Source organism: Cyprinus carpio, chromosome B6 (assembly GCF_018340385.1).
Source record: "Cyprinus carpio isolate SPL01 chromosome B6, ASM1834038v1, whole genome shotgun sequence".
In the NCBI taxonomy this organism is placed as follows: Eukaryota; Metazoa; Chordata; class Actinopteri; order Cypriniformes; family Cyprinidae; genus Cyprinus; species Cyprinus carpio.
Window position 1 is genome coordinate 27,260,334 of NC_056602.1, and position 26,155 is coordinate 27,286,488.

The 26,155-nt window shown below is 36.8% G+C and overlaps 1 protein-coding gene across 2 annotated transcripts; it reads right to left on the bottom strand.

Moving 5' to 3' along the window:
* Positions 1-1,233: 1,233 nt before the first annotated feature.
* On the bottom strand, positions 1,234-21,811 carry LOC109062507 (guanine nucleotide-binding protein G(I)/G(S)/G(T) subunit beta-1-like). 2 transcript variants are annotated; one of them, XM_042726574.1, is made up of 11 exons: positions 21,419-21,811; positions 14,095-14,202; positions 12,728-12,766; positions 12,484-12,590; positions 11,976-12,039; positions 8,891-9,053; positions 8,514-8,580; positions 7,348-7,549; positions 6,996-7,212; positions 6,134-6,249; positions 1,234-3,558 (listed from the first exon to the last, which is right to left on the bottom strand). In XM_042726574.1, the coding sequence occupies exons 2-10, from the start codon at positions 14,149-14,151 to the stop codon at positions 6,143-6,145; spliced, it is 1,023 nt and encodes a 340-aa protein (XP_042582508.1). In that variant the 5' UTR covers positions 14,152-14,202; positions 21,419-21,811; the 3' UTR covers positions 1,234-3,558; positions 6,134-6,142. The 2 variants fall into 2 exon arrangements, with proteins under 2 accessions (XP_042582508.1, XP_042582507.1); XM_042726573.1 differs by having other exon boundaries at positions 6,106-6,249.
* Between the last annotated feature and the right edge of the window lie 4,344 nt (positions 21,812-26,155).

The following is a 26,155-nucleotide window of genomic DNA, read 5'->3' on the forward strand; positions in this document are numbered from 1 at the left end:
AAAAGTCGAAATACAATCTTGAGAATAAACTCATTACATTACACGCCATTAATGGCAATGCCGTACGGTTTTAATTTATCATAGCTGTCCAAGTGCCAGAGTGCAGTTTTGGGTGAAGCCAGCGATAACCTTTCTTGTTGGACAAAAGCGAGTAGCCTACATCGCGCAAATTGGACTGATTTTTTTCTTCTAAAAAGACCTAGCCGCTTGCAAATTCTCTTTAAAGTTCGTGTGCTAATTATTATTGTGTCATAATTAGCTAAAGTTGATAGTATTTCTTTGTTACTGAAAGAAAGTCTAAAATATAGCTTGACTAAGTGATCCACTCTGCCATGTCCTCTATAGGCTATGCAATGAACACTGATCTAATGCGTTATTCTCTACATTTCATTTCGACTTTTTTTCTCGAAACACAACGACTTTATTCTCGATATTTAATGAGTTTATTCTCAAGATTGTATTTCGACTTTTTTTCTCGAAATTTAATGAGTTTAATCTCGCAATATAATGACTTTAATCTCGAGATGGTTTTATTTTTTTATTAATGCTTGGCCCTAATCCTCTTCCGTACTGACCAGTAGTGTATATTGTTATTACAAAATATTTATATTTTAAAAACATAGCTTTTTTTTTTTTTTTTAACTTTTTATTCATCAAAGTATCCTAAAAAAGTATCACATGTTCTGAAAAAATATTAAGCAGCAGAACTGTTTCCAACTTTGATAATGAATCATCATATTAGAATGATTTCTAAAGGATCATGTGATAATGATCCTAAAAATTCAGCTTTGCATCAGAAATAAATGATAATTTAAAGTACAATAAATTTAAAAACAATTATTTTAAATTGTAATAATATATCACAATATTACATTTTTTTTCTGTATTTTTTGATCAAATAAATGCAGGCTTGATGAGCAGAAGAAACTTCTTTCAAAAACATTAAAAATAGTAATGTTTCCAAACTTTTGGTCTGTACTGTATATATTTTGCTAAAAAAGGTACTCACCCTCAGGCCCTCCAAGATGAGTTTTGTTTCTTTATCAGAACAGATTTGAAGAAATTTAGCAGTCCATCACTTGCTCACCAGTGGATCCTCTGCAGTGAATGGGTGCCGTCAGAACGAGAGTCCAAACAGCTCATTAAAATATCAGAAAGGACCTTTAAAAGCTCTTTTATTTACGGTTACTTTCTGCTGCGCAAAACTCTCTAGCAAAACATCAGCACATCAGAGACATCTCAAACTTGTTTTATTACATCTTAAATAACAGTACATTTTAATATAGTATCTATGTTGCATCCAGCTTTCTGTGGTACACCGACAAACTGAAATTAAATACAAAAGGTGAGCTAGGGAGTGCTGAGATCTACAGTTATTAATGGAGAGAGAGAAAATAAGGGGAATCCATTTTAATTGAACTGCAATTAATCTTTACTGGTGGCAGCACACACAAATACATCACAATTATTGTACATTATCGCAGAGAAAGGAAAAAAATAAACAATTAAAAAAGTCACAACTATTAAAGAAAGTGCATCTGTTTACAGTGGAAAAAGAACAGAAGACTCTGCCATGTCAGATGCCATTTCAAAACGTTTAAAGAAAAGCCAAAAGAGTTTCTCGCGATTCTCCGATCGAACGTTTTGATTTAGAAAACTCACACAAAGGTTTTTCTCAAACGGGACTTTTCGCAACTGTCGCTTTTTAATTCGGGACAATTTCAGGAAGCATGGCCATGATTTACAGGTCGTCTGCAGGAAATATATGTCGTTTCTCCCTCACGGTTTCTCACACAGGTGCATAGCTTCGCCAGTAAAAGTAAAGGATGTATGCACAGCATGTCTAAAACTTCAATGGTCAAAATTTCTCAGTTTCATATCGGTTTCGTCGTCCCGGTGGAGGTAAGTGGGCCTAAAGACGTCAGCGCCTGTTTAAGCAAATTCTACAGCATGCGACTACGTTAATTCATGGCAGATGAAATAAAACGCTTAACTTAAAAATTTCAGAATTATCATTATTTTCAGACACTGATTTGTACAACATTTCATTCACATAGTAGTAACTGTATTTCCAAGCACAGACAGGGCTATCTGTTCTCTCTCTGGAACTGGGCTAAAAAGAAAAAATAAGAAAAAGGTTTCGGTTTTTCCAAACACTGACCCCGACACGGCTGAAAAAAAAAAAAAAAACTAAACTAAACACTCCCCGCCCGCCGACCAAAACGATCCCCAAAATCGGAATTAAAGCCAAAAGCTCGAAGAAACGTACAAACGTAAGACCAGAAGATAAGCTAAGGGGTTAGTCTGAACTGTTTTTAATCCAATGAAAGAGGATTGTATTTTTAGCGCGTTTTTTTTTTTTTTTTTTTTTCTTCACTTTTTTTGTACTTTTTTTGTGCGTTTTCTACGTTAAAATTAGCATTCAATGTGATTAACGGCATGTGCTTGGTTAGTTAACGCTTAAAACGTTAGTCAAGTTTCTTATTGTGCAAACAAAGCTGTGACGAGACTGGAAAGAAACATTAGCTAGGATATAATGCTGCATTCGCGTGCAAGTCGGATACCCATATTTACAACGGCCATTCGTAGATAAATGAAGCGAGTACCTCAGACTCAGAAATGGCAAAGTATTTCAAAGAGATATGGCATTTTTATGGCATTTTCTTTTTTTTCTTTAATGACAAAGGACCCGGATTCACACTGAAAGTTAACTAATGCACAGATCAGGATTACATTTTTTTTTTCCTTTTCTTTTTTAAGAAAGCTAAGGCTGTTCTTATTAGCCGGTGATCGGCAATAGCCCAGCGATATTAACAATCAGAGGTGAACGCTGTCTGGGGACGCCCAAAAATATGAAAATGAAGCTTTCACAAGAGGGCGCAAGAACTTTACCTTTCGCTCAAGTCACATTCATGAAAACTACACAACCTCTAGAGCAACCTAGTGCACACGAAAATAACAAAACAAAACACATGATTGGCATCGTCAAAAAAGCTGCTCTTCCATCCTGGTCTAGTTTCAGCATTTTACATGACTCTTCTTGTTTTCACATGGTTTTATAACAGGATTAAAAGTTTTACTAATCAGAAACATATCATCTAAACAGAAAAAACAGGCGGGAAAATGATCTAGAAGATGGAACTATCAGATAAAAGGAACAGAAGAAGAAGAAGAAAAAAAAAATAAGAGTTAAATAATTTGTACAATTACACTCCAACATTTGCTTTCTAGACACATGATACATAAGCGTAGGATGATAGTGTTTTGTGTTTTCTCTTACAGGGTGACACAGAATGGTCCGAGAAGGAATGCAAGTTATTCATTTGATACCACAGGAAATCTTCTTTTTTCTCTTTTTTTTCTTTTTTTAAGCTGGGTGATAAAACAAATTGTGCTCTTCTTGGTGTAGGAAAGGCATTGTTTTCCCTTAGAAGTTTTATTTCTTTTCATGGTGGTGTCAGTCAGTTTTATAAGGTGTTTTGTTGTTGACGATGCTGTGAAATTTAACATTCTAAAGTTGGAATGGTCTTCCAGTCAACTTTGGAGCTCAAATGATATCTGCGGACAGATAAAGAGAGACCAAAATGATAAAGCAGATATTAATAGAATGACTCATTTAGATCAGACTCAAATATAATCAAATCAAATAATCAAACTCTATATAATCCTGTCATAAATACACAAGTTAAAACGTAACGTTTCCATTATACTGCAAGAAATGAACAAGCAAAACTATTCATTTAGAAATAAATGTTTGGATAACAGATACTCTTATTTGTAAATTGAATTCTGTGAATCTACACCATAAAAAACAAAAAAAAAACAAAAAAAAAAAACCTTAAGCTGAAAATCAAATAGTTACTGAAGTATGTCTTTCTACTTAATGTCATGTGTAATAAATTTTTTTGCAGCTTCTTTGAAATTATTTGTACAATTTATCAACAATTCCTGAGTGAAGTAGTAAACCTGTAAGTAAACCTAAAACTAAAATAACTAAGAAAAACAATAAAATATTATGATTGATTGTTCATAATTCAGCACCATACCAACTACCACAGTAATAATGATGGTAAGAGACAAGTGAAATATAAAATAAAAAAAGTATCAATTAAAATGTAATTACCGTATTTTCTGGACTACAAGTCACACTTTTTTTCATAGTTTGGCTGGTCCTGTGACTTCTAGTCAGGTGCGACTTATTTATCAAAATTAATTTGACATGAACCGAGAGAAATGGACCAAGAGAAATGAACCAAGAGAAAACATTACCGTCTACAGCCGCGAGAGGGCACTCTATGCTGCTAGGTGATCCTGTAGCATACCCCTGAAAACATTAACTGAAAACAACTGAAAACTGTTAGCTGAAATATTAACTTAAAGACAACTGAGAAAGACGGAATGCAAACAAAATGCCCCCCAAAAGAAAATCCTATTCTGCAGATTACAAACTGTAAAATATGGTAAAATATGCAGCCGATCTAATGGGTTACAGGAGCACTGAGCCGCATAGAGCGCCCTCTCGCGGCTGTAGACGGTAATGTTTTCTCTTGGTTCTTGGTTCTAAATAAATGCGACTTATATGTTTTTTTCCTCGTCATGACGTATTTTTGGACCGATGCGACTTATACTTAGGTGCGACTTATAGTCCGAAAAATACGGTATATTACAAAATGTATATTTATATCAAATTTAATCATAACATTTCATTTAAAAATTAATTTTTTTATTTTTTTTTTTTTTTTTTTTTTTTTTGTTGGAATGGAAAACAAGTCATGTGGTTAGGTTTTTTTTTTTTAAGAGATTTACACATCATCTGAAAGCTGAATAAATAAGCTCATTGATGTATGATTTTTTTTATGATAGGGCAATATTTGGCTGAGATACAACTACTTGAAAATCTAGAATCTGAGGGTGCAAAAAAATCTAAATATTGAGAAAATCGCCTTTAAAGTTGTCCAAATGAAGTTCTTAGCAAAGCATATTACTAATCAAAAATGAAGTTTTGATATATTTACAGTAGGAAATTTACAAAATATCTTCATGGAACATGATCCTTACATAATATCCTAATGATTTTTGGCATACAGTGTATTTTTGGTTATTGCTACAAATATACCCCAGTGACTTAAGACTGGTTTTGTGGTCCAGGGTAATATGTAAAAAATATATATATATATTAAAAACAGGGTTTGGCTAATGTATGTTTCTGTTGATGGATGCGCATTCTGGCTTCCCAGTACAATACAACAACAGCGATTAGAAAATAAAAAAACCTGCACAAACCATTCACTCTTGTTCAATGCGAATGATGTATGCTGGAGCAGTCATTTATTTTCTGCGTCTTAGAACACAAGCAAATATTAAGCTCTCTCTTAAGCATTGTGTTTGAATAGAGAAATTCACACAAAAATGATGTCAAAATGTCCATCTTGGTAAGTATCCCCGGCTAAACATAATGTATCAGTGCATTCTCTTAAAGTGACAGTCTTGCTTTTATTTGTATCTTTACTCTTTTGTATTTATTTGTGCTGTTGCTTGTAGTTAGATAGAATATTCTTATTTTCTTTATTTTTATTCGAAAGTATAGTTTTTACATAAACACAGCACATACCGAACCATACCGTAACTGTGACTCTAAAACAAAACCGAACCGTGAAAAATTTGAACCGTTCCACCCCAAATATATATATGTAAAATAGCCACTTTTTATCTTTAATAGTTTTTTTTTATATTTTTATCTATCTATCTTTCTCTCTCTCTCTCTCTCTCTCTATATATATATATATATATAATATATATATATATATATATATATATATATACTTATATATATATATATATATATATATATATATATATATATATACACACACACACACACACACACACACATATATATATTTTTAGACAGATAGATAGGTAGATAAAAATATAAAAAAAAAAAACTATAAAAGATAAAAAGTGGCTATTTTACATATCAGCCCTCTGATCTTCACTAACATGTGGCCCAAAAATAGCAGGAGGTGATACAAGGACACATTTAAATGGCATGTAAAAGTATCTCTTGTTTGACATTAGGTTGTGCTGGAAGAGGCTGACTCTTACTGTATCAGACATGTTGTATTGAAAGCACCTTCAGCGTTCAGTTCCAGATCTTGAGGAAGCTGTCCCAGGACCCTGTAGCCACTGCCATACCGTCATCAGTTACACCCAGACAGCTAACTCGGTTGTCGTGGCCGGCCAGCACACCTGAAAAAGTCCAGTTGTCAGTAAACCATACAGTGTTTTATTTATATTTTTAAAAATATTATTGGAATATATTTTACAAGAAAACACTAATTCAGTTTTTCTACTTTAAAATGTTACTTGCCATTTCTTTGTCATTAATGGTTACATTTTCTAGCAATTTGAGTGAAAATAGCTTCTACACTAATTTTTTATCATTTTAATGGAAAGGATGAACAGCATTTTTGCAAAAGTGACTAGCTTAAAGTCTCACTTGAATTTCATGTCTAATTTAGTGTTTCTTGCTGCTTCTTTATAATAGTCAAATTTACTAGCTTATTATGAGTGAAAACTTTGCAAATGCTAGTGTATATAAATTAATTCAATTAGATTTTTTTAAGAAAGGATTTTCTCTCAGAAACTCACTCAACAAAAATGATCAAACAAAAATTAGTTATTGGAAATAGAAATATATATGCGCAGTACAAATGGTCTGTTGATAATCCACAAGCCTTTAAAAGTAATGTTTTAAATTTTCAGATGAGCTGAAATACAGTGCATGTTGCCATATGCAAAAGAGACAAACCAATGTGGCGTGTTAGGAAGCAGGCACTGAACCATATGTAAAACAACACCATTGTTTGTGTGGGTGTGTGTAGTACAGTTGGTTTGCTTGCTTTCGGGGCGGTCACCAGACCACATGCCACTGATAGTAACTATTACTAGCATATGTTTGCAGCTTTTCAGCCATCTGCGTGTGCGTATCTCACCAGCGCGGTCAGCCTTTAGGGTGTCCCACACATTGCAGTTGAAGTCATCGTAGCCGGCGAGCAACAGGCGGCCGCTCTTCGAGAAGGCCACGGAGGTTATGCCGCAGATGATGTTGTCGTGAGAGTAGACCATGAGCTCCTGGTCGGCGCGCAGGTCAAACAGCCGGCAGGTGGCATCGTCAGAGCCAGTCGCAAACGCATTTCCATTGGGAAAGAACTGTGGGGGGAATATAACCTTCTTTTAGCTTCAATTCTTCAGGAAAGTGCATGCACTACAGCGGCTATTCTTAAGAACACAGCTATGAGTTTTAAACTGTACTGTTGCTAGTCAGAATGAGGCAGGAACACTCACACAGATAGCGTTGATGTCTGACTCGTGGCCAGTGAAGGTCTGTCGGCACATGCCCTCACGGACGTCCCAGAGTTTAGCAGAGGCATCGCAGGCTCCTGACACGAACAGCCTGGTGTCTGGAGCCAGAGACAGACTCATCACATCGCCGGTGTGACCTGCGAACGTGGTCGTCTGCTGACCGGTCTCTATGTCCCAGAGAGCACTGCAGGACAGATCACAGTGCTTCAAAATGACTACAACATTTCTCAGAGCTGCAGATAAGAGCTGGAAAATCTGATCATGTCTACATTTACATGAATATAATTAAATATCTTATAATAAATATTATAGGTTGTTTGGTAAATCGGTTTATTCTTGTGCCAATATCTTATTACATATTTTTACAATCCATATGTTAAATCTGACATCACGTGTCACTGCTTCTGGGTTCAAGCGCTCTATCAGATGCCACAAGAAAACAACAAATGGTAATAATATACACTCAGAATGTGATATATTATGATGTTATGTATATATGTTAACAAATACAGTTTTTATTTGTATTTAAAAATGTATTCATAAATATCAAAATTAACTTAATGAAACAAAAATAAGAAATAGATGATAGGCAGATTCAGTCTACAATCTTAATGGGCCCAAATGTTAGTTTGTAGTTTATGATATACATATTTCCCATAAATTAATTTTTTTATTCAGCAGTTAACACAATAAATTGAGTTAAAAATAAAAAAAAGTGAAGAAATTATTTTTGTCTGTCCTATAATGTTGTAGCAATGGTTCAAACGATTTGATGTGTTGATTTTTTTTATTTTAGAGAATGGTCATTTTTTAAAAAATAAGAGAATGCTGACATAACAAATACAGCGCATATGCCATTTAAAAAAAAAAAAAAAAAAAAAAAAATTATATATATATATATATATATATATATATATATATATATATATATATATATATATATATATATATATATATATATATATATATATATATTTTTTTTTTTTTTTTTTTATGTATAATCTGATTTCTGACTTTAAAGAAAATTGAAAATATAAAAATATTCCTGTTGGCATTGATAGCAAAATCTGGTCCTGTTTGCAGATGTAAGCTTTAGTATCCAAGATATCCAAGCTTTGGTTTGCTGGGATACAGTTCCTCACACTCACCAGGTGGTGTCGCCAGAACTTGTAACAATCTGGTTGTCATCAACGAAGCGGCAGCAAGAGAGGTATCCTGTAGACAGGAGGAAATTTAACACGATTCTTCTCAAAATCTTAAGAAATGTATAATACTTTAAAACAAAATAATATCTGTGAATTAAAAATATGTCATTGCGAGGAGGATGATTTACATTGTGTTACACTCATGATAATTTAAAGGGGAAATGTGCTTTAATTGCTGACACAGTCAGTAAAGTCGATCAGATGCAGTGCAGTTTCATGCTTTCATTACAGCTTTGCTAAACATCGACCCTTGTGTATATTCACAAGAGCCAAGATCAGAGTGTGTGTGTGTGTGTGTCTCGGGAGGACACGTCCTGTACCTGTGTGTCCGGCCAGCTCACGGCTGACACGCACGTTCCCCTCGCGAGTCTTGAGGCTGTAGATGGAGCAGATGTTGTCTAAGCCTCCACAAGCAACATAATTCCCTGAAGGAGCGTAGGCACAGGTCATCACCCAGGAGGAGCGCAGAGGAATGGCGTGGACCTGAAACACAACACATGGAATGCTCAGGAAAAGGAATATGGAATATGGAAGGGAAGTGGTAGTAATATGTAGCATATGTAACCGGAGATTCAAGTTGATGATGATGATAGTGTGTGTATTGTCTATTCGTATTAGGGCAAAACTGTAATATTATAATGACATAACAGAAACTAGGTTTTTACAAAATGCAAGTGTTTGCCTATGCAAAAGATGACGAGGTTTTTTTTGATTTGGTGTGTTTGAGTGTGCAAACGTGCTGCTTCTCTCCTGCTGTATTAGGGCAAAATCTCTCACTGCACAGAACAGACGCCTAGAGATAGCGACGGTGCTTGGAAACACCCACACTGCGCTAACGGGAAGTCAGACCTCATGCTCGCGGGGCAGCAATGGAGAAATCTTCCAACTGAACAGAACCATAGCTAAGGTTTATCCAAAAAAGTTGCTAGGTTTGTCAGTATGTACCTTTTATGGAAAAAAGTTGCTAAAAGGGTCTGAAAGTTGCAAAATATAGTGCTAAAGTCGCGATCGTGTGTGTGAGACGCGGTAACTGATGGCAGTGGGCGGTGGTTATTTGTGGCAGTCAACGTGGATATTGTGGCGGGCTGCCACAAATAAATCAGTGTATGGGAATCCCTGATAAATATAAATATAAACATATATATACACACACACACACACAGGTGCATCTCATTAAATTAGAATGTCGCGGAAAAGTTCATTTATTTCAGTAATTCAACTCAAATTGTGAAACTTGTGTTATTAATAAATTCAGTGCACACAGACTGAAGTAGTTTAAGTCTTTGGTTCTTTTAATTGTGATGATTTTGGCTCACATTTAACAAAAACCCACCAATTCACTTTTTATTGTGATGAGAATACTTCATAAGACCAATAATAATAAAAAAAACATTAGTGAATTGTTGGCCTTCTGGAAAGTATGTTCATTTACTGTACATGAACTACTTGGTAGGGGCTCCTTTTGCTTTAATTACTGCCTCAGTTCGGCGTGGCATGGTGGTGATCAGTTTGTGGCACTGCTGAGGTGGTGTGGAAGCCCAGGTTTCTTTGACAGTGGCCTTCAGCTCATCTGCATTTTTTGGTCTCTTGTTTCTCATTTTCCTCTTGACAATACCCCATAGATTCTCTCTGGGGTTCAGGTCTGGTGAGTGCGCTGGCCAGTCAAACACACCAACACCATGTCATTTAACCAACTTTTGGTGCTTTTGGCAGTGTGGGCAGGTGCCAAATCCTGCGGGAAAAATGAAATCAGCATCTTCAAAAAGCTCGTCAGCAGAAGGAAGCATGAAGTGCTCCAAAATTTCTTGGTAAACGGGTGCAGTGACTTTGGTTTTCAAAAAACACAATGGACCAACACCAGCAGATGACATTCGATTTTGCTGGACAATCCTCATAAGGCTATGGTTCTCTCGGTTGGTTGTGCATCTTTTTCTTCCACACTTTTTCCTTCCACTCAACTTTCTGTTAACATGCTTGGACACAGCACTCTGTGAACAGCCAGCTTTTTTGGCAGTGAATGTTTGTGGTTTACCCTCCTTGTGAAGGGTGTCAATGATTGTCTTCTGGACAACTGTCAGATCAGCAGTCTTCCCCATGATTGTGTAGCCTAGTGAACCAAACTGAGAGACCATTCTGAAGGCTCAGGTTTTGAGTTGATTAGCTGATTGGCATGTCACCATATTCTAATTTGCTGGGTTTTTGTTAAATGTGAGCCAAAATCATCACAAGTTTAATTAAAAGAACAGAATTTTTAATATTTTTGTGTGTGTGTGCTGTGATTTTTTTATATAAGAGATTTTCAATTTTTGTTTTGTTTTTGTGATATATGTGATTTTTTACGAGATTTTATTTTTTTTTTTTTTGATGCACCTGTATATATGTGTGTATATATATATATATATATATATATATATATATATATACACACACTATCACATACATATATACATACATACATATACAATTTTTTTTTTCCTTCCAGGCAATAGTGATGCTTGGTCTGTGGCAATTTATTTGAGAAAATAAACAGGAATTTACCAAAATGAGACAATATTCAATTATCTTTTATGTGGCTGATAATTAAAATGTATTTATCTTCATATTTTCATATGAATAATAAAAATAAAATAAATTTTTTAAAACAAATGTTTAGAACATCAGTCTAATTAGACTTTGAATATTTTTTTTTGGGGGGTTGATAACAATGGACCCTTTTCACAAGACTGTGATGACATGTTTAACAGTCATCAGGATTGTAAATCCTTGAAAGTTTTTTTATATTTAGATTTTTTTTTTGTAAATGTACGTACATTTATAACACTATACCTTGTATTATATCACATTTGCATCAAAATACAAAAAACTAGTTTATGCTAACGCAAGGGTGTTTCTAATGCAACGTCTATGGGAGGGATGGAAAATTTGACATCGTTCTCTCTTCTGACTGCCGATATCAGTCTTTCTCGTTTTTTTTCCTTTTTTTGAAAGTCATGAAAAAACACTATGATGGAACTTTTCTTTGGTTATTTGAGCAAAAGGGAATGCAAAAAATATATTTGTGGTACTCTCCCATTCACTGCTCTTGAAGTAACCCAACTATGAACTTGCACTGCTGAGAAACCCGGAAATGTGAAAAATGTTCATTAAGATGCATTATAAAAAGATTATAAGATATTTAAAGGCGTATTAAAAAAAATGCAAGTCAAACAACTACTATACTACAACAGCTGCCTGTTTAGAACAATTCCATTAAAAAAAATAATAAAATAAAACAATATGGCTGCAAGTATCCACCCCAGAAAACAGGTGCAACTTGTTAAAACTCTTGCCAAAACAAAATGTTGTGATACTGAAATGCTTTATATGACATTTAAATTCAAAAAATCAAAAAATAAGTACAAATACCTTATTTGTGGTATAACTGTCCCAAATAATGAGTTTTCCATCCTGGGAGGCACTGACAAGCAGCCTGCAAAGAAAGCACAAGAGCACAGTTGAGTGAGTGGGGTTTACATCCCTAAGAGGGAACATGGATGTAAAATCACAGCCTGCACAATAACAATCAGGAGGATTGTCTCCCAGAACAATCTTAAACTATTCCCAGCATCATTCAGAACAAAAATGGTACCGTTATGGATTTTTCTTGGCTGTAACTATAATAGTAACAACATGCTTAGTCATAACACCTACTTACAACCATCGCTCACCACCTACACAAACACAATAAAAGAACATGATTCAATGCAATAGGGATAGCATGCAGTGGCCACCACTCGAGCCATGAGCTCGTCCACCTCCACAGCGAACGGGAAACCCCTCGGTGTAGCTCGCCCTGATGTATAAGGATGTTTTCAAAGGGCTTACAAATAAGGTCAGGCCATCATGCAAATAACGTAATGGAGCGGTTCTGTACCTGGAATCGGTGCCCCAGTGCATGGCGTAGATTTTAGCCAGATGTCCTCGCAGTGTTCTTCTTGTACGCATCTGGATTCGGCCAACAGGGTCGATGTTGGCTGTGATCTGAAAACGTGTGTGTGAATTGAAAAACTGTTAAATTATCCACACAGATGGCAGCGGTATAGAGCTTAATCTGTTTATTTAAATTGGGTTTGCTTAAATTAACATTTAAACAAACTTAGAATCAAATATTTTCTTACCTGTGATAGTGTGGCATCTGCACAAGCTTTCCTTGCATCCTAGGAAAGAAAGAAATGGAGAAAACAAGTTTCGATACTGTGGAACAAGGCATTATTTCATGATTATGTAATATACAAAACATTTAGGGTTAATGTTTAGTATATAATAACCATACAGTAACAGAAGATTTGTTGTAATAGTGATATACAATTCCTTCTTTAAAAAAATATTCACATCATCCAACACCTTGCTCAAACTGAGTAATCGAATTGGTAGCGTTATTGACCTGTTAATGGGAATTTATTCATTGATTTGATTGATTATAGCTAAAAGCTCAAAGGTTTTAGACAAATTTGATCATTTTATTACAATAGCTGAGGATTGGTAAAAATATCTCATGCTGAGATAAAATGTAAAGCGGCTTCATGGAGGAAGTATCGAGTGTAAATTCTTTCTGGAACTCAGTGAGGAATGAAAACAGTACAGTTACAGTAAATGTTTATCCTGCATGGTGTAGAACTATGTAAATAACTGCCCTCTGTATTTAAATGTCTTTTGGTTATGCAAATACTTTTGCGTAACAAGAGACTACCAAGTAATCAGGTTGTAAAAAAACAAACATGCACATAGTTTATAGCTTGATTGGAAATATGCTTAGTTTTAAAACACTGATATTTTAAATATAGCAGACATGTCAAAATCTCTAATCGTGAATGTGATGGGGTTTTTTTCCCTGGTGGTTGACATTTACCACAACAACAACTGGAGGCTACAAAGACCTCTTTTGACCTGGAGTCTTGAAGAGATAGTTTACCCAAAAATGAAAATTCTGTCATTCTGTTTACTCAACCTCAAGTTGTTCCAGACCTGCATGAGTTTCATTCTTCTGCCATACACAAAAGTAGATACTTTGAAGAATGTGGGTAACCACGTGTGGGTTGCTGGTCCCCACTGACTCCCATAGTATAAAAAAATTACTGTGGAAGTCAATGGAGACCAACAACTGTTTGGTTACATTTTTTTTTCCAAATATCTTTAGTGTTCAGCAGAAGAAAGTCAGTCACACAGGTTTGGAACAACTTGTAGGTGAGTCAATGACAATTTCACCTTTTTGGGTGAACCGTCTATTTAATTTGATGCTGAATAATCAGTAGATATTTTTCTATTTTTAAAAAAGTACTAAAATTAATATTAACCAGGCCAATCCATTAGTCCATATTTTGCAATTTTGGAGTGCAATATTTAGTACATATTATGTCAAATTGTCATTCATTCGATTTTAGCAACTTTAAGATACAATTGCATTATACCATATACATTTTGGATATATGTTTTACAGGTATGGATTAGGAATAAATTAATGAAGTTGTGTATTAGAGATCCTCACTCTGATCTGGTTCTTCAGCTGCTCAGCCTCCTGGCGTAACTGGTCCAGTTCACTCATTTTCCTCTTCTAAAGCTCTGCCTCACTCCTACTGCCGGGACACGTTCTAATCTACAGAAGAGAAAAAGAGAGAGAAAACATTTAGGATCTAATTCCGATTTAAAGGTTAACCCTTCAAAAGATATTAAAGGGAGGGCTATCTGGCTTTTAGTCTGTATTTCCTGTTTTAAAACAAATAAAAAGGTCTCAACATCAGATACAGAAACACCCATATTGTTCGCACTAATATTGCACACTACCTGCATCTACAAGAACAACACTCAGTCTGCATTTACCATGTCATGTAACATGTTAATGGATCGCTAGTAGATTGTTTATCAATACACAATCTTATAAATTCAAGATCCCACCCCACCACATTAGCTACTGAAAGCAACCAAAGAACCATTTCCTCTTGTGGTGAAATGAGTTGTTGCTCCTTAATGAAAAATGCAGAAGTACAAAGAGAACAACAGCAAGAAACGAGCTGTGATTCGGTCCTTTTATGATGTCAATAATCAGCAAAGGAAAAAAAAAATACCTTAACCTAAACTCTAACATGAGAAAAATGTTTAAACACAACATAAAATGGCATTTTATGTCCATAATGTGCCAAATTACAAGTGAAACAGGATATTCAATGAGAATGTAGGGCAGAACTCGATTTTATCCATTGGGAATTGATTGGATGATGAAAAATGGGCGCTACTTCTAAAAATGGGGTCATGTGGTTGGAGGGAGGGACTGAAAAAAAATTAAGAGCTTGATGACATCAGCTGAAAAGCAAAGTCGTTTCAAAGGCGGAGCAAGTTATTTAATTTAAATAAATGCTCATGCAAACAAACACCATGAGAATCGGGAATGTGAATTAGGAGAGTAAATGGGGTCATTTTAATTCCATCCAAAAGACTAATGGCAATCAACTATAATAGCTAGCATTAAAGGTTAATATGCTGCAATGTCCATACTGGGCAACTATTCTTTGTCTGGTTTCCAGGATGAAATGCTGATTCCAAACAGCGACTCCTTTATAAAAATAACCTGATGCACTCTGAAACACTTAAAGCCTGTCCGTTTTAATCTCGATTTAGAGATTCGAGTCCTTCTAGGCCAGCTCTCATCCTATTAGCGTTCCCAGCCCACAGCAGTGTTTTCACACCTCTCTCTCCACAGTGTCATTGACATAATCCTGGGACACGCTTGATTCAGCTCCTTCAGGCAAATCCAGTTAAGACACACCGGTGACACTGATCGGAAGAGCAGCACCTATCCTGCTGACCCAAATCCTTCATGCACTCAGACAAACGGCTGATGAAGGCAGCTGTTTTAATGGGCCAACGGAGTGTACGCATCTAACTCTGGAGAAAGGCAGCTAATGATGGGATTAATTTTAGAGGTATGTGAAGAGCAGGAAAGGATCGGCATACTTCTGGAGATGCAATGGCAGACAAAGGTTTCAAGTTAATGCAATTGTGGCACATTTGTCGTCATGTGCACTGCAATATGCTGTTACTCCACCGATATACTGAAGAAGATTTGGATGAGCAACCAAGGCCAAGATGCATTTATGGTTGATTAATTTAAGTACATACTATTTCTAATAGCATATTACTACTTTAAGGTGTTGGTGCATAAAAAAAAAAAAATCTTTTTAAATGCATAAACATTAACTTTGGCTTTTTAGCAGGAAACTGGTGGATCGATCCGATACTCAGAATCGGTATCAGCTCTGATACTGCCATTTTCTGCCGGATCGGGTATCGTTCAGACGAACCGATCCAAATCCGATATTGTGCGTATACCAATCTGTGTCATTGTTAAGCCCCACGAAAGCACAAAATTATTATAAAGCACCATAAAGTCAAAGACTAAGTGTTCTGAAGCCATTCCATAGTTTCATGTGAGGTACAGATGAATATTTCAGTCGTTAAAATCAAGTTCACGTGAACTCTTCTCTCCGCTACGTATGTCTGTCATCCTCCATTCAGCATTCAAACTACGTGCCGCGTTCGGTTACGACAGTCAAAATGATGAAACTCTCTTCAAGAGCGCTCAATAACTGAGATTTAAAACTGTTAAAAGGCTCAATAAACTATTGCACAGATTTAATAAACTTCATATGAATATTTCTTTCCTTTGTGCTTTGAACTTCTCTATGCAGAGCACAGTGTGTTGTGACTCTGCGTTGCTTCAAGCGCATCATTCTGCGCACAAGATGCACATAAGTGCTTTGTGCCGCTCTGTATTGGAGCTTTTCATATTATAATACTTTTGTGCAATGAAAGATTATTATAAGCGTTTCTTGTTCTGTCCTATAAGGCTATTAATAATCTAATGTATAGCACATTAATGGAGGCAGCAACATATTATAGACAGGACTCCTATCTATCATTTGTTGCTGCCTTCATTACTGTGTTATACATTTAAAAGAAATCGAATTGGAAAAAAAATGGTTTCGTTGCATCCCAACTATAACATTTAAAAAAAAAAAATGCAATTTTGTACATCAAATACTGTTTCAAGTTCTTCAAATGAGTGAATTGGCCATTCTAGGCCAACGTCGTATGCCCTACTTTAGAAAAGAGTCATGAAAAATTACTTTTAATTTAAATATAGACCAATTTGCAGCTGCACAATATCTCGATTCTCAAGCAGCTGTCATCTTTTCCATTAGCCTGGTCTTAGTCGTCCCAATTTGAGGAAGATGAATGCAGGTTCGAGCTTGAGCAAAGACTGTCTAGAAGAACATAAAGACCAGGGAAGGAATGATTAGAGAAAGGATGAAGAAATGATGACAATTACACTGCACGGGTCGGCTGAGGACCGTCAGGCAATGATCAGTACTTTTAAGTGATATAAGCACTACATAACAGCGAAGCTGCACATATGCTTGCTACTTCCAGATGTCTGTGGTCGGGCAATCTAACTGGAGCACTAAAAATTTGGTTGGATCCATTTCCTGTAATTGCCACTGCCCTCTGGTGCATTATGCCATGTCCTAATTGTGAAATCAATGGTTCCATGTTTGAAAAGAGAAAGGCAGCTGCGTGAACGAGCAAGGCATATATTCTATCAGAAGAAAACTCTCTCAAACATTTCTCGACAGTTTTCTTGAATGTCACCCCATAGAAGAATAAAGCATCCCATGTAAAGTTTCCTGGTAGATCAAACGGTAAAAAAAAAATGGGAAGTTACACACATAGCAACCATAACTCAAAAACTGATAAAGGCAGGCAACCAATAAGCAAGCATACTTAAAATTCAATTAGCTTACAGAAACAAAATACTTAAAGTATGTTGATGATGAAAAGCACTTGCAAGTAACTTCCTGCTACTTGCCAAGAATTTCCTGAGACACCAGAATCACTGTCTTGTGGCTGTGAGCTTTAAAAGTTCCTTAAAGTTTCAGGTTATACCCTGAATTTCTTACCTTACGCGGCTTGCACAAGGCTCCTTGTGTTTGACAGCCAGAAAATATTTCTCTTGTTGAACGTCTTATCCTTTCCTATACACTTGCTTCTTCCTGATTGGCTGACCTCTTAAATGGGCCTGCATCAAGACAATACGCCTAAATCCTCTAATCTTGCTGATCAAAATGACATGGTTACAAAAGGTAAGTCCCTCATCTCACCTTCAGTACAGCACAACTACTCAACCCAACATGAATACTAATAGAGATGCCAATATGAAAAATTTGGTGGACACTGATAGCAATTACAGTTTTTATTTGGTCAATACCCAAACAATGGTCTATATTAACTACAACTTTATTTACGCATAAAAAGAGTCCACTGCTTGAATTGAGGAAAAACCCTAATATTACTGGCATTTAATATCAATCCAAACTATCCCATGCCAATAAATGTAACTTTCTATGCTTTAATATCACAGCATAGAAAAAGCTTAAACTGAAAAAAGGCCGATATTATAACAAAAGCAGAAAAAGCCTTATTTTCTTAGAAAACAGCATAGAAGAAAAGCTAAAAATAAACTCAGATATTTAAAATGAACACTGATATTAACAGCTTTCAATATTGAACTAATCAGACTAATGCAGATCACTTTTAACAAGTAAAACAAAATAAATAGCTGATGACTATTTATTAACTATTTATAACTATTATTCCATCGAAAACGCGGAATGGAAATAATAAATCTGGATATTACAGGCTTACAGTACCAGATTAACCAGGACGATGTTGATCATTTAAAAAGTTAGATATAACATAAATATAGGCTGAAACTGATATTGTCATTAATATACACAAACATGATGTAGTTCAGTGTTACAAAGCCACATCATGAGGGGGGTTCACCTTTTATTGTCTGCCGAAATGAAACTTCATTATGCACAAATACTGACTATTCTGTGCCAAAGACCAGAGTATAAGACAGCACAAAGCAAAGTCAAATGCAGTAAGGCATCAACATATGTGCTAGCAGAGCTCAATCTCACCCTCTCAACAAACACTTGATCAGAGTCAGCTGACTGCAGGACAAAAAGAGAGCTGTAAGAAATGGCCTAAAGGTGCCACAGACTGCGTATTCACAGGTCACTTTAGGGCAAATCTTTCTTAGATCCTTTTAGAAAACATTTATTTCACAAAACCCTTTGTAAATGACCCAAACACGCTAAAAATGTCTGACTTGATAATGCACGCCACCGCTGATCTCCAAACTGAATTTTATTCCATCAACATAAATTACTCCAACTGCTGGAGGATGATGTGGCTTATTAGGCATTAGCAGAAGAAAAATAAAATGCATATCGCCAAAGCTGGATCACAGGAAAGACAGTAACCAGCACTATCACTATCCAAGCCTGTAATCCTAAAAGCTAAAATCCACGTACAGTAAATCTGTAATCCCTCTCAGCGTCACTCATGGAAAAACAGCTGGACGGAGATGGGCTTGCAGTCGAAGAATTTGTGGGACTGGCACTATGCATTCAACAAAATACTGAACTTTTGCTACTTGTCTTATTGACTTGTACATATATTTCATGTGGAAAAGACAACAAAATGAAGTTGCTGTGGATCCACGTCACAGGAATCGCCTTTCTGGAAAACTTCACAAATTTAGGAGAAAGACACACAGTGATTTTACATGAACAATCTCAACATCTGAATGACAAATGGGTGTCAACGTGAAAATAAAAAAAAAGGATAAACAGAAATCAATTTTGCCATCACAGCCCCCCACTTATCAAGCGTCCAATGGGAATCAAACTGATGCTTTTAGTTACCCACAATTACAAAAATAAATCAATGTGTGTGTATTGCACATCATAAATAAGCCATTCAGAAGGAATTCCAACATGTAAATGCATATGCATTACAAATAATGCGTTAGTAAATATAAAGTTCAATTAAAAATCAACACTTAATATAACAAATAAATTAACTCAAGGGAACCAACTCTAATGGACAAAAAGCAGGATGTTTGCTTGGCTTTCACAACTATAAAATCAACATTTGCCGTGCAGCACCCATTTTGCTTTCGTTTTAAATTAATAAACTATATACATTCGCATTATCTTAACACAGCATGCCATTGTGAGCGTTATGTGCATGTTGATGCACAAATCACCAACAGGAGTGCAGAGCACCGAATAGCACAAGTTGAACTCAAAAATGCGATTGATGTGTTAACGATTACGTCACGACGCTCTCCAAATACTATTCGATATGCGATTATTTCATTTGGCGTGAAATGATGGACGTGCAGCTTTAGTGCACTAGACACGTCAAGAGCGTTTCATTCCGAAATGCATCCAGTTTTGCATCGAGATGTTTACCAAAGCTCTTTTTAAAAAACAAATCGCCGTGTTTGCAGCGGAAAGATGCATTTCCTCGCCGTTTCAGAGGGTTAAATCCACGGCGTGCTGATGTGAGTGCGGAGAGGGAAGCCGGAGAGAGACTGCGGACGCCATCTTGTTCTTGGGCCCCACATTGAAGAATTCATTGATTCCGTTTATTTATTCATGAACGGTGTTCCTTTATCTAAATGCCAGCGAAGAGAAAGTAGGTAGGGGAAAAAGGAGGGGGGCGCAACATATTTGTCCCATAGCCTATATTCCCCCGACCAATCCCTTAATAGTGACCTCAATACTGAGCTGCTCGCCCGTTCTTAAAATATTCCAGCAGCGATAATAAAGGCCATCAGGCTCCATTCATTTCGCGTATCTGAAGAGCTGCAGCGCTTTTTGCTGCATTACTGTGATAAATGCTGGCCGGTTGGTTCGCAGGAGAAAACACATTTAACATGGCTTTATCATCAGCAAAAGCAGTTTAGAGAGGGTCGCAGTGGAGCATCACTGAGATGTCGAGGAGGGAGGCAGTGCACCTCTGTACCTGACCAGCAAGGCCTTTTAAAGAGACTCGTACGTTACATAGTTAAGGAAATCCAATTCGGTTGTTTTAAAGACTAGTTAAAAGCATCAAGTGCACGCTTAATGCAATAAAGACAAACACTTACACGCTTAAGTCGCTTAAATGCACACTGGGATTCAGGTTAAGCCATTTGGACTCGTGTAATAAATCCATTTGCACGTAAATATATAAATAAAACACGCACACTCAGGAATTGCTTGTAATATTCAGCCAGATGGTGCAGATTGTAATACACAATCGGGTGAACAAATAAATGACTAATCTTTATTTACAGACTGCAATTCGATCAATATTCACATCCAGTACAAGGCAATGTCTTGTCCAGTATTTGGCAAGCAAAAATCATCGATTCTGTAACACAGAGGAAGGCCTAACGTTAGTTGGGTTGAAAAGCCGAATATTTTGCCAGCAGAAGCTCAAGTAATTAGCCAGTTAGCCTACAGACCAGTCTCTCAACAAAAACCCCTACCACCCTCGCCCAATATCGACCTTTAATGCTTCTAAAACACGTCTAATCACCACACAACCGATTTCTCACAATCGGTTTGATTTCTGAGGTAAGTTAACGTTAACGCCGTTTTTATGTGCTAGCAAGCCGACTCGCGAAAAACTGCCTCCAGTTAAGTCGGTCGACTCCATTCGTGCTATATTAACGAAACAAACGATTAAATACCCCAAAAATAACAATACGCGCAAATAACTGTTCTAAACGACAAGATGTTTTTGGTCAATTTGCCTGGCTTTGTGTATGTAAATCGGTCGGCTAGCCGCTACCTGCGCCTCACCCCACCCCCCTTCATTTTCTATGGTGACCAGCATTTTATTCAACAAATTCGTCCGTTTTAAACGAAACAACCAGTTCCACACACTTGAAATAGGCATTTAGTGTTCCATACCTGTTCTCAGTCGTAAATGGCCTTTGTTTATATGGCATTGACCGAAAAAAACGACGGTGTGGCTGTCAAATCCACGCATCAACGAACAAGACGAGCTAGCTCGCTAACTAGCAGCGGGAGAAGTACCGAGTCCACTGCCACAGCGACAAAACTCGCTCCAGCGGGCGGGAAATGAGCCTGTTTGAGGGGGATCTCAACTGCGATGAAAAACTGCACTCATAAATGTCCGATTGCAGACTTTGGTCAACGAATAAATCCGTCGGTGGCCACTTCCCGTTGCCTTCCTTGAAGGAGCACTTCTCTCCAGTTCAGTTCACCTCTCATCCGGCCATCAGACGGAGATGGGCGCGGTAACCCTGCAGTCTGCTCTGGGAAACCCCACGCCGCGCGAGCGAGAACAGCGGCGCTCTTACGCAGGAATGGAATTGACACAAACGTTTCCAAGCCAATTTAGCAACATTTGTACACACAGTTGCACGTTTTCTACTGTTACATGCATCGAAATGTTGTCATTATAAATCATATATACAAACTTATAAAACACACTTGAGCACCCACAGACTTTTAGGGGAGAAGGCTGGGGCTAGTTGTCACAATTTTTCAGAATCAGATCAGAATTGTGTCCTTACACACACAAGGAATTTGTCTTGGTGACAGAATAAGCTTCCAGTGCACACACAGAATGACAAGACACAGATAACAGAATAAAAAAGTGATTAAAAATAAACGTGAAAACAATACAAAATAGACAAAAGACAATATATTTTACTCCAGACAATGTTTTTATGTTTATCTTAGGAAGTCAGTTTATAGGCACACATCAAGACTACAAAAGGCTCAACATTTTCACCGTTGTCATAAAAAAGGAGCAAGAAAAGACATTTTACAAATGTGGGCCTTTTGTGACAACTTGCCCCAATGGGAGCCTGCCATTACCTTGATTGTGTAGTTTGCAAACTAACAAACAAATACCAATGCATTGCATTACTGATGAGACATGGTACCATTGTAAACCATGTTTAACAATAACAAGTACTAAAAGTACTGCAATGTACAATGGCACTACTATATTTCCCGTTAGAAGCATCACTTTATTGCATTGAAAATCATAATTTCAGCAGCCTTCAAACTGTGCGGTTTTGAACAAGGTGTTTGAGAACAGCATCTGACAACTAGCCCCATTCTTTTTATATAACAACAACAACAACAACAAGAGAGAGGACAAAATGAAACTAAACTTCTAATAGTGGAGGAAAAGCTTTCATTTAGATTGAAAGCTGTTAAAAGTGATGCTTCTTATGGGAAGTATAGTAGTTCCATTGTATGTTGTAGTACTTTTAGTACTTGTTATTGTTAAACATGGTTTTACAATGGTAAAACCTCATGAGTCATGCAGTGCATTGGTATTTGTTTGTTAGTTTGTTGACCATCACTGACCACTGTATTTGCATTGTATTTCAAGGTACTTCAAAGAATACCCTGGTATTATGTATCATGTACCAAAACAAATAAACAAACAAATAATACCATGGCAATTTAAAGGGATAGTTCACCCAAAAAATGAAAATTCTGTCATTAAAGGGTTACTCCATCCCAAAATGAAAATTTTGTCATTAATCACTTACCCCCATGTCGTTCCAAACCCATAAATGCTTTGTTCGTCTTCAGAACACAATTTAAGATATTTTGGATGAAAACCGGGAGGCTTGAGACTGTCCCATAGACTGCCAAGTAAATAACAGTTTCAAGGTCCAGGAAAGTATGAAAAGCATCATCAGAATAGTCCATCTGCCATCAGTGATTAAACCGTAACATTATGTAGCTGTGTGGTTAATTTTTGTTCATTGAGAAAACAAAAATAATGACTTTATTCAACAATTCTTCTCCTCTGTGTCTCTCCAAATCAGCGTAGCGCCATTTTGGCAATTCTGAGCGGTACGCAGGCGTAGTGCCACAAGGATACGTTTTTTACGTGTATTTACGGTTTGGTTTGAAAGACAACAGCGCATCGGTGCAGCACAGCTGACACAGAAGAGCGTACGCCGCCTGCGTACTGCTCAGAATTGCCAAATTGGCGCCACGCTGATTTGGAGAGACACAGAGGAGAGGAATTGTTGAATAAAGGTGCTATTTTTTGTTTTCTTCATCTACAAAAAGTGTTCTCATAGCTTCATAACGTTACGGTTGAATCACTGATGGCAGATGGACTATTCTGATGATGCTTTTCATACTTTTCTGGCCCTTGACACTGTTATTTACTTGGCAGTCTATGGGACAGTCTCAAGCCTCCCGGTTTTCTTCCAAAATATCTTAAATTGTGTTCTGAAGACGAACTAAGCTTCTACGGGTTCGGAACGACATGGGGGTAAGTGATTAATGACAAAATTTTCATTTTGGGATGGAGTATCCCTTTAATTACTCCCCCTCATGTCATTCCAACTCGTAAGACATTCATTCATCTTCGGAACACAAATAAGAAATTTTTGTTGAAATCCGAGAGCTTTCTGACCTGCCAGGTCATACCATGTTCAAGGCCCAGAAGGGTACAGAGTCATCGACAAAATAGTCCATGTGACATCAGTGGTTCAACCGTAATTTTACGAAATTACGAGAATACTTTTTGTTTTTTACATTTTTACAAGAATATCTTAAATTGTGTTCAGAAGATGAACAGAGTTCTTACGGGTTTGGAACGGCATGAGGGGGAGTAATAAATGACAGATTTGTCATTTTTGTGTGAACTATCCCTTTAACAGTCCTTTTAGTGTTGAAATAAGGAATTACAGGAACTTCAAGCAATTATGTGGTGCTTTTTGAGAAGTATTTTCAGCAATTATATTGTGACAATGAGAGGAGCTTCGGTAAAATTATCCAGAACTTCTTTTTAGTTAACTAGATTTTGGGCCCGAGTCATTAGTGTTTCACAGTGACACGGTGTGATGAATATCTTCAGCATGAAACAAATGTTCTGCTTCTCTTTTCAGCTGACATCACGACTCTTATTTTTCATCCTTTGCTCTCAAACCACCTGTCATAAAGAGAAGATTAAATGTCCAGTCCATTTCCAACAAATAAAATCAGGTTATTTTTTTGCACCAAATTTCCTGTTTTATTCAGAAATATGTCACAATATGGAAGTAAAATGATTGCTAATGCCATTGCATGATGACTTTAATGTATTTAAAAGGTTATTTGATATATATTTCACATTAGACAGCTGTAATTAGCCTAATAACATCCTGTTTGGTGAAAAATATTGTTTAGACCTTCATACTGTTAATACCATCTGACTGAACATTTAACACAATAAAGTTAATTTCAGAATTGAATGTAAATTAAGAGGGAAAACATGCTTAGGCTATTTGTTAGGAAGTAAAATATACAAACCCGATTCCAAAAAAGTTGGGACACTGTACAAATTGTGAATAAAAACAGAATGCAATGATGTGGAAGTTTCAAATTTCAATATTTTATTCAGAATACAACATAGATGACATATCAGATGTTTAAACTGAGAAAATGTATAATTTATGGGGAAAGTAAGTTGATTTTAAATTTCATGGCATCAACAGATCTCAAAAAAGTTTACACTTTACAGTGTTTACCACTGTGTGGCATCCCCTTTTCTTTTTATAACAGTCTGCAAACGTCTGGGGACTGAGGAGACAAGTTGCTCAAGTTTAGGAATAGGAATGTTATCCCATTCTTGTCTAATACACTTGTCTAATCTGGACTGCCGGCTGGCCATTTCAGTACCCGGATCCTTCTTCTAGGCAGCCTTGATGTTGTAATTGATGCAGTATGTGGTCTGGCATTGTCATGTTGGAAAATGCAAGGTCTTCCCTGAAAGAGACGACGTCTGGATGGGAGCATATGTTGTTCTAGAACTTGGATATACCTTTCAGCATTGATTGTTATTTTAGTGAAGTGTAAGCTGCCCATGCCACACACACTCATGCAACCCCATACCATCAGAGATGCAGGCTTCTGAACTGAGCGCTGATAACAACTTGGGTTGTCCTTGTCCTCTTTAGTCCGGATGACATGGCGTCCCAGTTTTCCAAAAAGAACTTCAAATTTTGATTCGTCTGACCACACTTTGCCACGGTCCATTTTAAATGAGCCTTGGCCCAGAGAAAACGCCTGCGCTTCTGGATCATGTTTAGATATGGCTTCTTTTTTGACCTATAGGGTTTTAGCCGGCAACGGCGAATGGCACGGTGGATTGTGTTCACCGACAATGTTTTCTGGAAGTATTCCTTAGCCCATGTTGTGATTTGCATTACAGTAGCATTCCTGTATGTGATACAGTGCCGTCTAAGGGCCCGAAGATAACGGGCATCGAGTATGGTTTTCCGGCCTTGACCCTTACGCACAGAGATTGTTCCAGATTCTCTGAATCTTTGGATTATATTATGCACTGTAGATGAATATAACTTCAAACTCTTTGCATTTTTTCTCTGAGAAACTCCTTTCTGATATTGCTCCACTATTTTTCGCCGCAGCATTGGGGGAATTGATGATCCTCTGCCCATCTTGACTTCTGAGAGACACTGCCACTCTGAGAGGCTCTTTTTATATCCAGTCATGTTGCCAATTGACCTAATAAGTTGCAAACTTGTCCTCCAGCTGTTCCTTATATGTACAATTAACTTTTCCGGCCTCTTATTGGTACCTGTCCCAACTTTTTTGGAATGTGTAGCTCTCATGATATCCAAAATGAGCCAATATTTGGCA